The sequence below is a fragment of the Phragmites australis genome, chromosome 1, assembly GCF_958298935.1.
Source record: "Phragmites australis chromosome 1, lpPhrAust1.1, whole genome shotgun sequence".
In the NCBI taxonomy this organism is placed as follows: domain Eukaryota; kingdom Viridiplantae; phylum Streptophyta; class Magnoliopsida; order Poales; family Poaceae; genus Phragmites; species Phragmites australis.
The window spans coordinates 6,732,132-6,746,319 of record NC_084921.1 but is presented as its reverse complement, the minus strand read 5'-3'; the positions used below and the strand labels follow the sequence as shown (position 1 = coordinate 6,746,319).

Sequence of the window (14,188 nt, the reverse complement as noted above, 5' to 3'; positions counted from 1 at the left end):
TTTTTTCCAGATTAAAATGAGCATTTTCCCTGAATTTTAACCTTTACATACGGTAAGCGTGGCTGGCGCGGAGAAGGTCCCTACCCACCCTCTGAGATGGCGATTAGGACGGCAGACGCTATGGTGGGCCCCACCTGCCCTCTGAAAGGGCTGCAGCCCACATAGGCCTGGTTGGCTGACGTTTGTGGGCCGATGGCACGGAGACGGCCCAGGTGGGTGCTCAGGTAGGCGCATATTTCTGTAAATCTTGCTATCAGGAGTCTATTTATTTAAATATTTAATATAAAAAATATAAAAATAAAACTCCCTCCTGAGCACCCACCTGGGCCGTCGCCATGCCACCGGCCCACAAACGTCAGCCAACCAGGGCGTCCTCGCACGCCTGGGCCAAGCGCTGAAGCCTCCAAGCACCGGGCCGAGCTCGCCTCTGCGCGAAATCGGCCCGAGAGCCAGCACGCCTGGACGTGCCCACGCCCACGTGGGCTGCCGCTGCTCCAACTGCATCTGTGGGCCGACGCCAACGACTCCAGGCCGCCTCCCACTGTGCAACAGAACAAGCATCCAATTTTCAATTTCCCTTTTTATTACTATCCCACAAGCATGCATGCGTGACGCTCTACACCATACAACTTCTACGTATGTCTCATGATGCAACTCATATTCACTACACCTCATGTGTATGCCTTATGGTATTATCATCTTCACATACGCCGTTCCATAACCTAAACATCCTGTGTAACCTTATGACTGATTTAACCTCAATTCCTCTATAAACCTAATCTCAGTCATATCACCAACCACAACCAACCTCAGGACACATCCACATACGAACAAAATCAACAACCAATTCTAAACATAAATTCTCACGAATTTAACACATGTCAATCCGCACAACATCATTCACACGAGTATATAGCATATATCAAAACCACAAAAATCATTATGCCACCGCGAACATATCAAGCAACATATTCGCAACATATACATATCATCTAAATCACAATGTTAAATCACTTTGTGCTCTTTTCAATTTCACAATAAAACCAATTTTTCAGGACACGTGATCTCATATTAGGATTATACTTCTATCTGTTGCATTAGCTAACCTGTTAGAAAAAAAAATTGTTTATTTATGCAACTTGACTCCTAAATTATACAATATTTGATATAGACCTGTTTGGAGAATAGAAGTTTGTATAGGTAAACTGGTCACCACCTGGTCCATTCGCACAAGCAACCAATTAAGTCCTAGTGGCAATATAGACTTTCAGACGTTACGGTGTCCTTTTTGCTATCTCTTTCAAATTAAAACTACAAAAATGTTTTAAAAAACGTCCACATGAAGGACGAATTAATAAAAATTAACAAAATCAATGACAGTCGATTTCTTGAGATTTCATCCGTTGCCGGATGAAAAGTTCACAAGCCAACCAAAGGAGTAATGGGCGGATGGCAGAAGCACAGTACGTGACTAGTCCACCATTGCTAGTCACATCACACCTGTTTTTTTTTTCAATAACGCTACAATTGCCATTCTTGTTTTTTTCATTGTGATTGAGATTTTGTTAAATTAAATCAATATCTTGCAGATGGGAAGCGCAACATCAGATTAATTTTAATAGGTATGTTTTTGTATTGGATATTAAGCTATGCAAGCATGTACTATCCAAAGTTTCAGCTGGCAGATTAGCCTCGTGCTCTTATGTGATAACAGAATAGGATCTACTGCTATTTCTTTCAGTTTGCATATATATATATATATATATATATATATATATATATATATATATATATATATATATATGATATTTCAAAAACACTCTAGGGACAAGGCTAAACTAATAATACAGCATTATAATGTTCTCAAGAACTTGTATATTTATGAGTAAATTTCACAAAACTATAACTATTTGTACCTAACTATCACAAAACTATAATATCTAAAATGAGTTTTACAAAACTACAAGTACATGTGCCCCTAATAATACAAAACTATATTTTTTACACAAAACTACAACTATTTTGTGCAAAATAGCTGTAGTTTTGGTGAAAATATTTTTGCAAAAAAATGTAATTTGCGTAAAAAAATATAGTTTTGTGTTACTAAAGGTATAAGTACTTGCAGTTTTGTGAAACTCGCTCTAGTAATGGTAGTTTTATGATAATTAAATACGAATAGTTGTAGTTTTATGAAATTTACTCTATATTTATAAATGGAAATCTTATAGGCTACAAGTGTATATTTACATGGCAGGTTTTCATTCTTTTCTTTTAACATTCTAGGTCCCTTGTCTGCTACAGCTAGCTTGTTTTTTACATGTCTTGTTTGGATCATATACTGCCGGAAACAAAAGCTCAATCTGTTCATTCTCCGAAAGCATGCTCAAAGTAAATCAAACACAGAAGAGATATTAAGGAGATATCAATCCCTGACCCCAAAGAGGTACAATTACTCAGATCTGAAGAAAATAACAAGATGTTTCAAGGAAAAATTAGGAGAGGGTGGCTATGGCACAGTATTCAAGGGTAGTCTACAAGATGGCCGTATGGTTGCTGTGAAACTCTTAAAAGGATCCAAAGGCAATGGAGAGGAATTCCTCAATGAGGTCACTAGTATTGGTAGGACTTCTCATGTTAATATTGTCGGTTTACTTGGTTTTTGTTTACAGGGATCTAAGAGAGCCCTTGTTTATGAGCACATGGCCAATGGCTCTTTGGAGAAGTATATTTATTCAGAGAGCCTAAAATTAGCTATTGGATGGGAAAATTTGAAGAAAATAGCAATTGGAATCGCACGAGGATTGGAGTATTTGCACGAGGGCTGCAGCACCCGCATCATCCATTTTGACATTAAGCCCCATAACATCCTTCTAGATGAAATCTTCTGTCCCAAAATTGCAGATTTTGGATTGGCAAAACTGTCTCACCTCAAGGATAGTCCCCTCTCAATGGCTGAAGCAAGAGGTACCATTGGCTTCATTGCTCCAGAAGTGTTTTCTAGAGGTTTTGGAGTTGTGTCCACGAAGTCGGATGTTTACAGCTATGGAATGATGTTGCTAGAAATGGTAAGGGGGAGGAAGAATGCTAAAGAAAATACTGAGAATTCTAGCGAAGCATATTTTCTCAACTGGATTTATGACCGTTTAGTGAATGATTTGGGAAGTAATGAAATCACATGCGAGACAGAAGAGATTGCAAGAAAGATGACCCTAGTTGGCTTGTGGTGCATCCAAACCAACCCAGGAAATCGTCCTTCCATGAGTAGGGTCATAGAAATGTTGGAGAAGAACATCAACGAATTAGAAATGGCGCCCAAGCCATTCCTTTCGTGTCCCACACCCCAATCACAATTTTCATCTTAACCCAGACTTTACCTACTGGGATGATTCATTTATTTATGCCCCATAATGTCGCTCAAAAGCAAATGGATGGAAAGTATATTCTTGTTACACATTTGAGTTCACCGTTATGTTGTTTCCAGAGATGAATAGATCTTCAGACAAGCTGTAAATCAGTGTGTGGATTCAATCCTAGTTTCACATGATCCTAACATATTTACATTGCTGTTTGATTTACAGCTTGTAGCTTCTCCATCACTCACACGCCACTATTCCCACCTAGTCAGTAGTCAGTCATCAACCAAATACCCATGTGCACATTAATTTACGTCGGCATCAAATTAGGTTCACGTATTCCTCCACGTTACAGTCATGGAACAAGTGAGGAGCAGCATCAAGTTACGGTATGTTTGGTTCCTTTGCCCATCCTTGCCTACAAGCAAGCATGTTTGGTTCCTTTTCTTGATTTGAATTTGAGCAAGGTGGGCAAAGATTTCCTTGCTTTTGAGAGAGAGCCAAAATTGGCTCTCCTCTTCTAGCAAGGAGCGACGGCTGTGTCATGATGAAGCTGATCGTATCATCGTAGCCAAAAATCAAGCAATCTGAATTCCAAAAATCCCCAGAACAATTCGACCTCATCCGCACGCCCAAAGTTTCGTTAAACCTTTTTGCCCCCATCAACAAGATGCAAGCTGCACGTAATTAAATCGGCCTTCGGCCTACGGGAGTAACAACTACCAAATCACAGCAATGGGTAAATCTACGGCACAATTAAAGCTCACGTTACTTACTTGGTTCCTTGGAGTCTCCACTGATGAACAAGTGAGGAAGCAGGCGCCACCAACTTTCTCCAGCCTTTGTGAGCTTCTGCTCCATGATCGGACCAGTAAGCAGAGTCCGTGCATGCCAAAACTCCAATAGCACGCAGTCCTGCGGTGCCTGGATGCCGCCGCTTGTCCGTCCCTCGCCCATGGCAGCAAGGGTAGGTCAGGCGGGCGACTTGCGATATCGGTGGCCCCATCCCATCTGCCACCCTGACCACCGGCAGTCCGGCACCAAGCCGGCGGGGCCGCGCGGTTCGAGGCTAGCGTGTGTTCGGCAATTTCCTCCATGGCCATGGGAACAATTTTTCTTTTGGATCGGAACGTTTTCGATAGAGTGTAGATCTCGCCAGAGGGATGACGCCGGCGAGCGGTGGGGAGGCAGCGGAGGGAGCTGCGGCGTTCGCGACGAGCGCAGAGGAAGACGACGGCTGCGATCCGAGCTGGGCCTTCGGGCGCATTTGATGGGCTGCGCTTTCTTTTGCTCCACCGGTAGGAAAAATTGTTCTACGATGGGAAATGAAAATTCCACACCTCTGTCAGATCTACATACGCTTCTTCACCGTCTCCAGCGTGGCGGCGGGGTGAGAGCACGGTGTGGGAGCGGTGGAGCAGCGTGGGCATGGGTTAGGCGGGATGGAGGGAGGGGGGAGCACGGCGACGGCGACGGGGACCATGGGGAGGCAGCAGGGGAACGGAGCGCGGCGCGCCAAACGAGAGCGGAAGCACATGGGGAGCGGGGGAGAAGGAGGACGAGGGCAGTGGGGAGCTCCGGGGCAATGGTGGCGGCTGCCAGAGTCCGAGCGGGGAGAAATGGACTCGTGAAGTGACGGTGACTTCACCTGTGAAAAGTTTATCGTAAAAAAAATCCATAAACCGATAATCCTGTTTATCGGCGGACTGATAAATTTAGTTATCGATTAAAAATTTTGATAATTTTTGAATTTAACGTCTTTTGATTTTCAGATCAACACGCGAGCAACACAACGTTGGCTCGTAGGCCGTATGCCGCTAGACGACCCCATCCAATACTAATTTATTTATGTGTTATTTTTTATATTAAATGATTTGGATGTAATCTACGTGATTTTCTAAATAAATTGAGCCTTTTTTTTTCAAATTTTGTCCGAAAAACTTTATCCATCGTTGATAGAATTCTGATAATCCTGTTTATCGCTAACCTTCGATAATTTTTTTTATCGATAAATTTTTTCTTGACTTCACTCCGGTGCGAGCAGTTGAATGGTAAATAGATGGATAAGGTTAGTGCTATATAATAGTATAATGTCACACGAACAGTTACTGTACACTTCTGACTTGAAGAATAGGGGTGTGCGGAGATGTGATGGCACCGGGGCAGGTCGGTGGTGTATGGAGAAGGACGGTGGGATGGGGGAATCTGGTTGCAAATCAGTGAATAGGTGCGTTCTATTTTTATTTAAAAGTTATAGTAGATTCTATTATCTTATGTTATTAGTTAAGAGGTTATTTCGTGATATTTTATATATGTATTGTGATTTTCTACCATTCAATTCTTTTAATAATAGGATATTGGGATCGATGGTAGTCTTCGGATAGGATTTGTTGTTTGCACATTTACATTTATTTACTTGTTTGCCACCAGATTCAGCACAAACATATGGAAAAGTGGGCAGGCCCATCGTAAAAAGCTATTGGGATCCTCACAGTCCGATGACTACGATCGAGCAGCCCGCCAAGTTTCTCTAGTTTATAGCGGGCCGAAGTCCGGCCGCGGCGTAACGCCGGCGACTCATGCGGACCTGAGGCCCAGAAACAATTCCACGCGCGGAAATAGTGCGTTGACGGCCATATGATACTTCGCTTTGCCTTTCGTGGCTTTGCGTTTTTCTCTTCGTTTTGAACTGCTGATGAAGCCACGAAGGTGCGCACTCACCTACCAATTTCCTGGCGATGCAAGCACTGATGCACCAGTACGCACTTACAGCATGTACGTCTAGCCAATAAAACCAACGAAAAGCCTAATCGAGTTCATACGTACGCAGAAAGGTTCAAGAAAGAGACCATGCAAATATGAAAACTATTTGCAGTCCAAAGCTCGAACTAGTCAAACGGCCGCTGTTCTTGTACTTGTACAAACACCCTTCGTCCTCGCCACGGCCACCAACTATCTTTGATCGCCGCCATGCATCCCCGCCTGCTTCTCCTCTCCATTCTAACATGCCTAGTAGCACTGCACGCGACGGCGGCGGCGGCAGCAGCAGCCGCCGCGACAAGCTGCGCTCCCAAGACATGCGGCAACCTGACCATCGCCTACCCGTTCTGGCTCCCGGACCAGCCCTCGAGTTCCTCCTCCGCGCCGTGCGGGCCCCCGGCCTTCCAGGTCGACTGCCGCGGCGGCCGCGCGTCGCTGGCCCGCTCGTTCCGCGGCGGCTACAAGATCCTCCGCGTGTCCTACGCCGACCGCGGAGGCGTTTGCGTGCATTTGCGCCGACAGGTCGTCACGTCCGGCAAGATGCGGTACGTATATAAATGTGTGGTACTCAATTTTATGCTACTTCTTACCAGTACAGGTTGCACAATTTGAAACTCAAAATGGTACAAATATCTGCTTTTAGTTTTGAATACATTTTCTACATGTGTGAAAAATCCTTTGAGTTTCTACATGTATGTGGCATTCTGGATTTGGTGTTTGGCTGTTTGCTATCATGATAACAAGCTAATCTTAGCTTGTAACTATGGAACTGAAAAGAATATTCTTCATTCACTTTTGGTGTTTAGGTAACTGTATTTTTAGGACGAGGCCATTCAGATGACCAACAATAGAATAGTACTGACATGGCATTTTTGCACGCACTTGGACCTTTTTAGTGGGTCAATTGATGCCATTCATGATCTCATCGTGTCAAATAGTTCAATGGCGACATCGATTGGATCGCGAATAGGTCTAGCCGTGTGACGAAATTTTAATCAGAATTCAGCGGACAGGAAAACTAAGTTTGCTTGCTTAATGTGGAAGCTAGCATTGACTTCTAAAGCACAAGGATAAGAATAAGATTCAACTATCTACGTGTGAATTGAACGAGTTAACGGCAGTCGTGGCGTTTGAACTAATTTTTATTTATTTACTCCTTCATGCAATACTTTTGGTTAGGTTAACAATTGATCTTTTCGAAACGAAAAAGTGGCCGGTCCTTTCATGATTGGTATCCTACACATTTGATCAATGTTATTGTCACTGTGAAGCTATAGTCAAGGTGCACGGGTCAGGTCTCTTCCTATTTAAAATTTGGGAAATTTAGGTTTTTGCCATTGCATCAGTTGCAGTTTCAATATTTGCTACCACTTTTGTAATATTTAGAATCATGCCATTGGTTTCAAAGCTTGTCAGGTCTTATCACTAGTTTTTCAGTGGTAAGGACCGAACAAGTTTTTCAATCCAACCTTGCTAATTAGTGGCAAGAATAAGTTTTTAGAATCAATAGCACGAACTGAATAATTACAAAAGCGATTGCCGAAGCTGAAATGGTAATTGAAGCGATAGCAAGAACCTAAATTTACCTTAAAATTTCAGTTGGAATAGGAGATGCGTACACACCAAACTTGAACTAAGGTATCGATGTTGTATGCCTTCGTGTTACTTTTTGTAGGAGATTAGGAGTTCAGACGCATATCAGTCGTATCAGCTTCGTTAGTCGTTACGAAATCATCAATGACGCAGGTAACAATTCTCATTTGTGCATCCCATGCAGTCCGAGTACACCAATTGTACCTCTATCAAACTTCTTAGGCCTTGTTTGTTTTTACATAGATTATCATAATCTAAATTCTGTGAAGAAACTTCTTTTTATTAAATTGTGGATTGTATAATTTTATAGTACAACTTGACTTGTGGATTGTGATAATCAGCTTTTAAAGTATGACTATTTGTTTTTACTTTTAATTTTGAGGTTAGAATCCATAATCAGAATAAAAAACAAATAAGATATTAGTCTTTTGTCAGGTTTCGCTTGGTTTCTTGGCAGACAAATACTTGGATCAGTTGCTTGCTTGATGACATTGTTTATTGACTAAAATCAAAACCAAATGACTTTTCCTTGCAGATGCAAAGAGGTCCGGCGAGAAGGTCATCCTGATAGGTACGCATATACTCCAGCCTTCATCAAGTACATGATATTCTAACACTGCTACAATTAAACTCCGGTGTTATTCACTGAGGATATCTGTTAATCTTTCAATTTCAGTATCATTGTCGATCACATTCGGCCTGCTATTGGCATGCCTTATCGTCGTCCTCATGTTTCGTCGACAAATGCGCAGTTTCAGTTTATTGAGCATCATGGATAGAAGCAGCAGCGACACCGCAAACGTTGAAAAAATCCTGCAAAAGTACGGATCACTAGCCCCCCAAAAGGTTCATGTACTCTGAGCTCAAGCGAATAACCAAATCTTTCGAGCACAAGCACAGCGAAGGCGGCTACGGCGCGGTGTTCAGCGGCACCCTGAACGCCGGCGGTAAGAGCGCGCGCAGGGTCGCCGTCAAGTTCCTGCACAACTCCAGGCCCAACGGCGAGGAGTTCCTGAACGAGGTGATCAGCATTGGCAGGACGTCGCATGTGAACATCGTCACCTTGCTCGGGTTCTGCCTCGAGGGCTCGAAGCGCTCCCTGGTCTACGAGTACATGCCCAACGGCTCGCTGGACAGGTACATCTAATCCAAGAACCCCGACCCGGCGCTGGGGTGGGAAATGCTGCACGAGATCGCCGTCGGCATCGCGCGGGGCCTCGAGTACTTGCACGAAGGGTGCAACACGCGGATCATCCACTTCGACATCAAGCCTCAGAACGTGCTTCTGCCTTCTGGACGCGGATTTCCGGCCCAAGATCGCGGATTTCGGGATGGCGAGGCTGTGCAACCCGAAGGAGAGCATCCTGTCGATGGCGGACGCAAGGGGGACGATCGGGTTCATCGCGCCGGAGGTCTTCTCCCGGGGCTTCGGTGTCATCTCGACCAAGTCCGACGTGTAGAGCTACGGGATGCTGCTGCTGGAGATGGTCGGGGCACGGAGCAACGTGAAGGCCGACGCCGAGAAGTCGAGCGACCTCTTCTTCCCGCTCTGGCTGCACGACCATCTGCTCGAGGACGACGGCGTGCAGCAGGACGGTGGCAGAGCGGGGTCGGAAGGCGAGGAGATCGCGAGGAAGATGGCGCTGGTCGGGCTCTGGTGCATACAGACCGTGCCCGCGAACAGGCCGCCGATGAGCAGGGTGCTGGAGATGCTGGAGAGGAGCATCCACGAGCTGGCGATACCACCGAGGCCGTACCACTCTTCTCCGTCGAACTCTCCTTCGCCGTCTCACCCGTCGAGCTACCCGTCTTCTGCCTCGGATTTCACCCAACGGTGCGTTTAATCGTAAATTGTGTGGTGTCCAATTCGTTTATTGTTACTGTGATCACTGACAAAAATTGAACCATGCTGTTTCATTCAGCTCAAGATTGTGTACACCGGAGAGCACAGCGTGAAACGTGACGGAAGGATTGGAGTAGAAAGCCAAGGGGGTGGAAGGTTGGCAGCCCATTGTGCTGTGTACTGAGTAGTAGTACAAAAGTTCTTTTTTTTCTCGGTAGAGTTGCAAATACGACCCATACTGCTTACTATCCATGCAATTTAGTAATCTAGGTAGACATTGCATAATCATCATTAGGTGTGTTAGCGCCAAGCATGGAAGGTGATGAATCGTTCAGAGAAAAAACAAGCAGGGTGATCGGACGGCCTAAGATTGTGCACTGTTTTGTTCAAGCAGAGAGATATAGAGGCCTAACTAAAGGAGCAGTAATCCAAATTGTAGACAGGGATTAAAATTTTGCAAATTTTGGAGATGAATGAAATATCTAATTTTGAAATTTTCTTTCACTGACATGTAAGATCCGGATGAAAAATCACCAAAATTTTGATAAATTTTTTATGAATTTCGATTTTTTTCACCAATGAATGAAAAAATTGAAAACAAAATTGAAATCCCTTATTGCAGAGGAGTAGTGGAGTCATATTTTTGGAGAACCGTCCAATGCATTTGTGATCAGGAAATCGAGGTGGGCCCGGTCGTGACAAAAGTGCTTAGCGCTGATGGGTGGGCCCGACGCCGGTTTCCACGTCACCCGCACATAGTCAAAAGCCCAGGCAAAACAAACCGCCCATTGCCAGCTCCACCGCCAGATTCAGGCCGGTCCAATCCATCCCGCGCTGCCAACTTTATCCCGACCGTACACGTACCCACTTTGACACGCGTCGTCATCTTGTACTCGCGCACCCAGATGATTATTTTTTTGCTCCGGCTACAGCGCACGCGCGCCACTTTTGGACGCCACCAAGGCACAGCTCTTGCTGACCTTAATAATAGCAAATCCTACCTGTTGAGCTCTTAATTAAAGTCCTCTAAACCATCCTGTAACATCCACCATCAGCAGAAGCAGAAGAATCCCCTTCCAAGCGTCGATTCCACGCGTTAGCAGAAGAGATCGGGCAGATGGCAGGTTGCGGCCGAAGGTTCGCCGCCGGCGATGCTCCGGCGAGACGGTGCAACCTGGAGCGGTTCCTCGAGGCCACCACGCCTGTGGTTGCATCGAGCTCCTCCTCCAAGGTAATGCGAGTTGCAATTTTTCTTTTATTTGGATTTTCTTGATTCTACCAATACGTTGTTGAGATTGACATGTCAGAATGTGTGATGGTCTTGTGCTGCCTTTCCTGTTGAACTTTTTTATCAAGGGCTGAAAAATGTAGTCATAAAACAGCAGTTTACTGGTGTTATATTCCTCCTTTTTCAGTAACCTCCTCTGAACACCCCATGATCTTTTAACTTTGAGATTAGTTAAGATGTTCTTTTTTTAGCAAACTAGTTCAAGATTTTCATCTTGATATGCTAATTCAATTTCTGATAAAGCAAGACTGAACGAAACTGCACCCCAACTCTAAAATTCTGATTTCGGTTGCCGGTAAGCATGGGCATCCCAGCAGAGAGAAGACGTGATTCAGACTTTGCCTGCTTCTGTTTCTCACATTACATTTGGATTGCGCATCTGCAACACACCGTTGAAGTTTGGTTCTTTTTCAGGAGAGCATGAACGGTTGGAGGCAATCTGATGCAGATGCGCCATTACCATTTTTCACTCTGGGTGAACTCTGGGATGCATTCAGGGAGTGCAGCGCATACGGCACCGCGGTGCCAATTGTTCTGAATGGTTGTGCCGATGGCGTTGTTCAGTACTACGTCCCTTACTTATCTGCAATACAGCTTTACGGCGGATTCAGGAGACATATCGGCCCTTCGAGGTATGAAGGCACCATGTGTTATTTGATGAACATTCCATACTTGTTGACTTGTTACATAGCCTATAGATGGTCTGAAGAACATATGGTTAGCTGTAACGGCAAGCCTGCAGCCAGTTTTCTGGCATTGTGTTTATGTTAAATTCAGAGTGAATTCGTAAGTTGAGCAATGCTTCACATTGCAACATAGATTACTGAAAATTCGCTCATGACCAACACGACAAGTGCTGTGCAAGTACATTTGCCAGCACACTCCTTCAGAAGAACATTTTGCATCTCCCTAGAGGGAACAAGAAAATGCATTGCATCTGCTTAAGTGACCAATGTTTCAAGAAAAGGGAACAACAAGACAAACCAGTCTTGAAAGCTCATCTACCGATTAAAATAGCTAGTGTTGGAAAGTTGACTCAAATTTTAGGACCAAGTAGTACGCGTTAGCTAATTTCTTAAGCTTCACAGCAAAAGTTGATGTGTGATTCCTCAATTTTGCAGTAAAGCTGCAATGTCTTCAGAAACAATTGGACTGTTCATATGTTTATAATCTTTATTTTTTTCTCAATGTATCAGTATACTCAGAAAGCTTCTCTGACACAATTTGATACTCTTTCGAAGAGAAACCAATAACACCTAGTACTCTTCCTTATATCCTGAAATAACTGTATGCAAAGAGCGGTCAGGAAATAAGGATGCATTTGTGGTCATGGACTCATGGTGGCCAACTAACCACACTTTCCTTGCTGAATGCTGATGTGATTCCAATTCCATTCTAACGCAGGACAAACGCAGAGGAGAGCGACAGCGACTGCTGCCAAGATACAGTTAGCGAAGAAACCAGCGACTTTGAGCATGAGACGAGCTCCAACACAAATGCGTTCTCAGCTCAAGAAACCAGTGAATGTTCTAGCAGCGAAGTTTCAAGCGACGACGGCGAATCACACGAACAGCTTCTGTTCGAGTTTGTTGAATCCGAGCCTCCCTACCAACGCGAACCGTTGGCTGATAAGGCATGTCTGAGAAAGGCTCGTCTCACATCAGGCTCAGTCCTATTTCTTTTGTAGTCTGAAACTCTGAACGTCTGATGAACAAAATTTATTTGGCGCAGATTTCTAGCCTCGCCAAGCGGTTTCCGGAGCTGATGACTCTGAGGAGCTGCGATCTGTCACCTGCCAGTTGGTTCTCCGTTGCATGGTAGAACACTCTGTACCTGTGATGCTTGGCATGTTTTTTCTGGTTTTCGGTGTGTCAGTTCAAGAATCGATTTCGGTGACACCATATTTCAGGTACCCCATATACCGGATCCCAACGGGACCAACGCTGCGCGACCTGGACGCCTGCTTCCTCACGTACCACTCCCTTTCCACACAGTTCGCAGGTGCGCAAACACACGCTGACATCGCGCCACCACTTGGGGAGCAAACACTGAACTGGATCGTTTCAGATTCAGTGAAACGCGATCCGGCTGGAACCATCTGATTTGCGGATGAATAATGCGTTTTTGGCCATCTTTTCAGGTGTCGGCCACAACCCAAAACCGGAGGCGACCACCAACCCTGTGACAGCTATGTGGCTTCCGACGTTTGGGATGGCGTCGTACAAGCTGAAGGGCGCGGCGTGGGCTCCGGCGGGGCGTGACCGGCAGCTGGCCGCGTCCCTCGCGCAGGCCGCCGACGCCTGGCTCAGGCTCCTGCGCGCTGACCACCCGGATCACCGGTTTTTCGCCGCTCGGCGCGTGCCCAGGAGGTGATTCGCTGCCTCGCTGGAGTTCAATAGCTCGCGGTTGCATGGACAAGATCTTGCAATGCGACCTACAGTACAGACCCTCTTTTATCATCTCCCTTTCTCAGATTGAAGCTAGTAACTTATGATTCAGGATGATCAATTGGGATCACAAAAGCGTGTGCCCTGCCATTTGGCTGTTTTTGTACTACCTGCGAAGGTTTCAGAGAAAAGTGTAACAACAATGCATCGATGTAGAGGAAATGCTGTTGTGATGTCAATTGGCTCGGGCCAGTGAAAACCGTGACCTGGTACGTGCTGCTCGTGAGTGACACGCACGGTAGGCGTAGCGAGCTGTCTCGTGACGTGCATGCATGTGCGTCCCGTGTCCGTGTGCGTAGTTGCAGTTACAGGAGCCGGTGCGGTGACAGCATTGAAGTGACGCCGCTGAGAAATTGCGTCACCGGTGACGCCCTGCAGTCCCAGTGGCGAAGTGGCCTTTCAGCCTCTCGGGCAGTCGGACTGGGGGCGCACGATACAATCCCTGGTGACGCGTCACGTCTTCTTCTAGTAGACACGTTTTGGGGGCCACGGCCGTATCCTGATCGCCCTTTACTCTTGAACTTACATTCCATTCTTTTTAACCGTTGGTCTTTTGCCTTGTACTCAAGAATACATTGCTCAAGAAAGCCCCAGCTAGTCTCGAATGAAATTCGCTGATCGTTATGAGTTAAGCACAAGCAAAAAGAGGGGAAGTTTGGCGCATGCGAAAAGCGTCCACTTCTTCCTTGGATATATGCTCTAGTTTTTGTGTCTAGAAACAAAATATTTATCTCTCTTGTGACCGATAGAAATAAGTGGTATGTATTTTTTAGACCAAGAATGATGAATAAAATAGGTTTTCAAAATTTTTAATGGTATTCTCCTATTTTACTAATCAACGTACCTCAAAATTTAAGCGGAAGCAAAAATGGAGAGAAATTTAGTTGCTATGAAAGTTTTCAGG

The 14,188-nt window shown here is 45.2% G+C and overlaps 1 protein-coding gene and 1 pseudogene across 1 annotated transcript; both read left to right on the top strand.

Annotated features, from left to right (window-relative positions):
- Positions 1-1,441: 1,441 nt before the first annotated feature.
- Positions 1,442-9,550, top strand: LOC133930681 (LEAF RUST 10 DISEASE-RESISTANCE LOCUS RECEPTOR-LIKE PROTEIN KINASE-like 2.8; annotated as a pseudogene).
- A 995-nt stretch (positions 9,551-10,545) lies between these two features.
- Positions 10,546-13,436, top strand: LOC133887332 (uncharacterized). The gene is made up of 6 exons (XM_062327263.1): positions 10,546-10,780; positions 11,252-11,469; positions 12,242-12,470; positions 12,569-12,654; positions 12,747-12,838; positions 12,978-13,436. Exons 1-6 carry the CDS (start codon positions 10,667-10,669, stop codon positions 13,208-13,210), a joined length of 972 nt encoding a protein of 323 aa, XP_062183247.1. The 5' UTR covers positions 10,546-10,666; the 3' UTR covers positions 13,211-13,436.
- Positions 13,437-14,188: the final 752 nt, after the last annotated feature.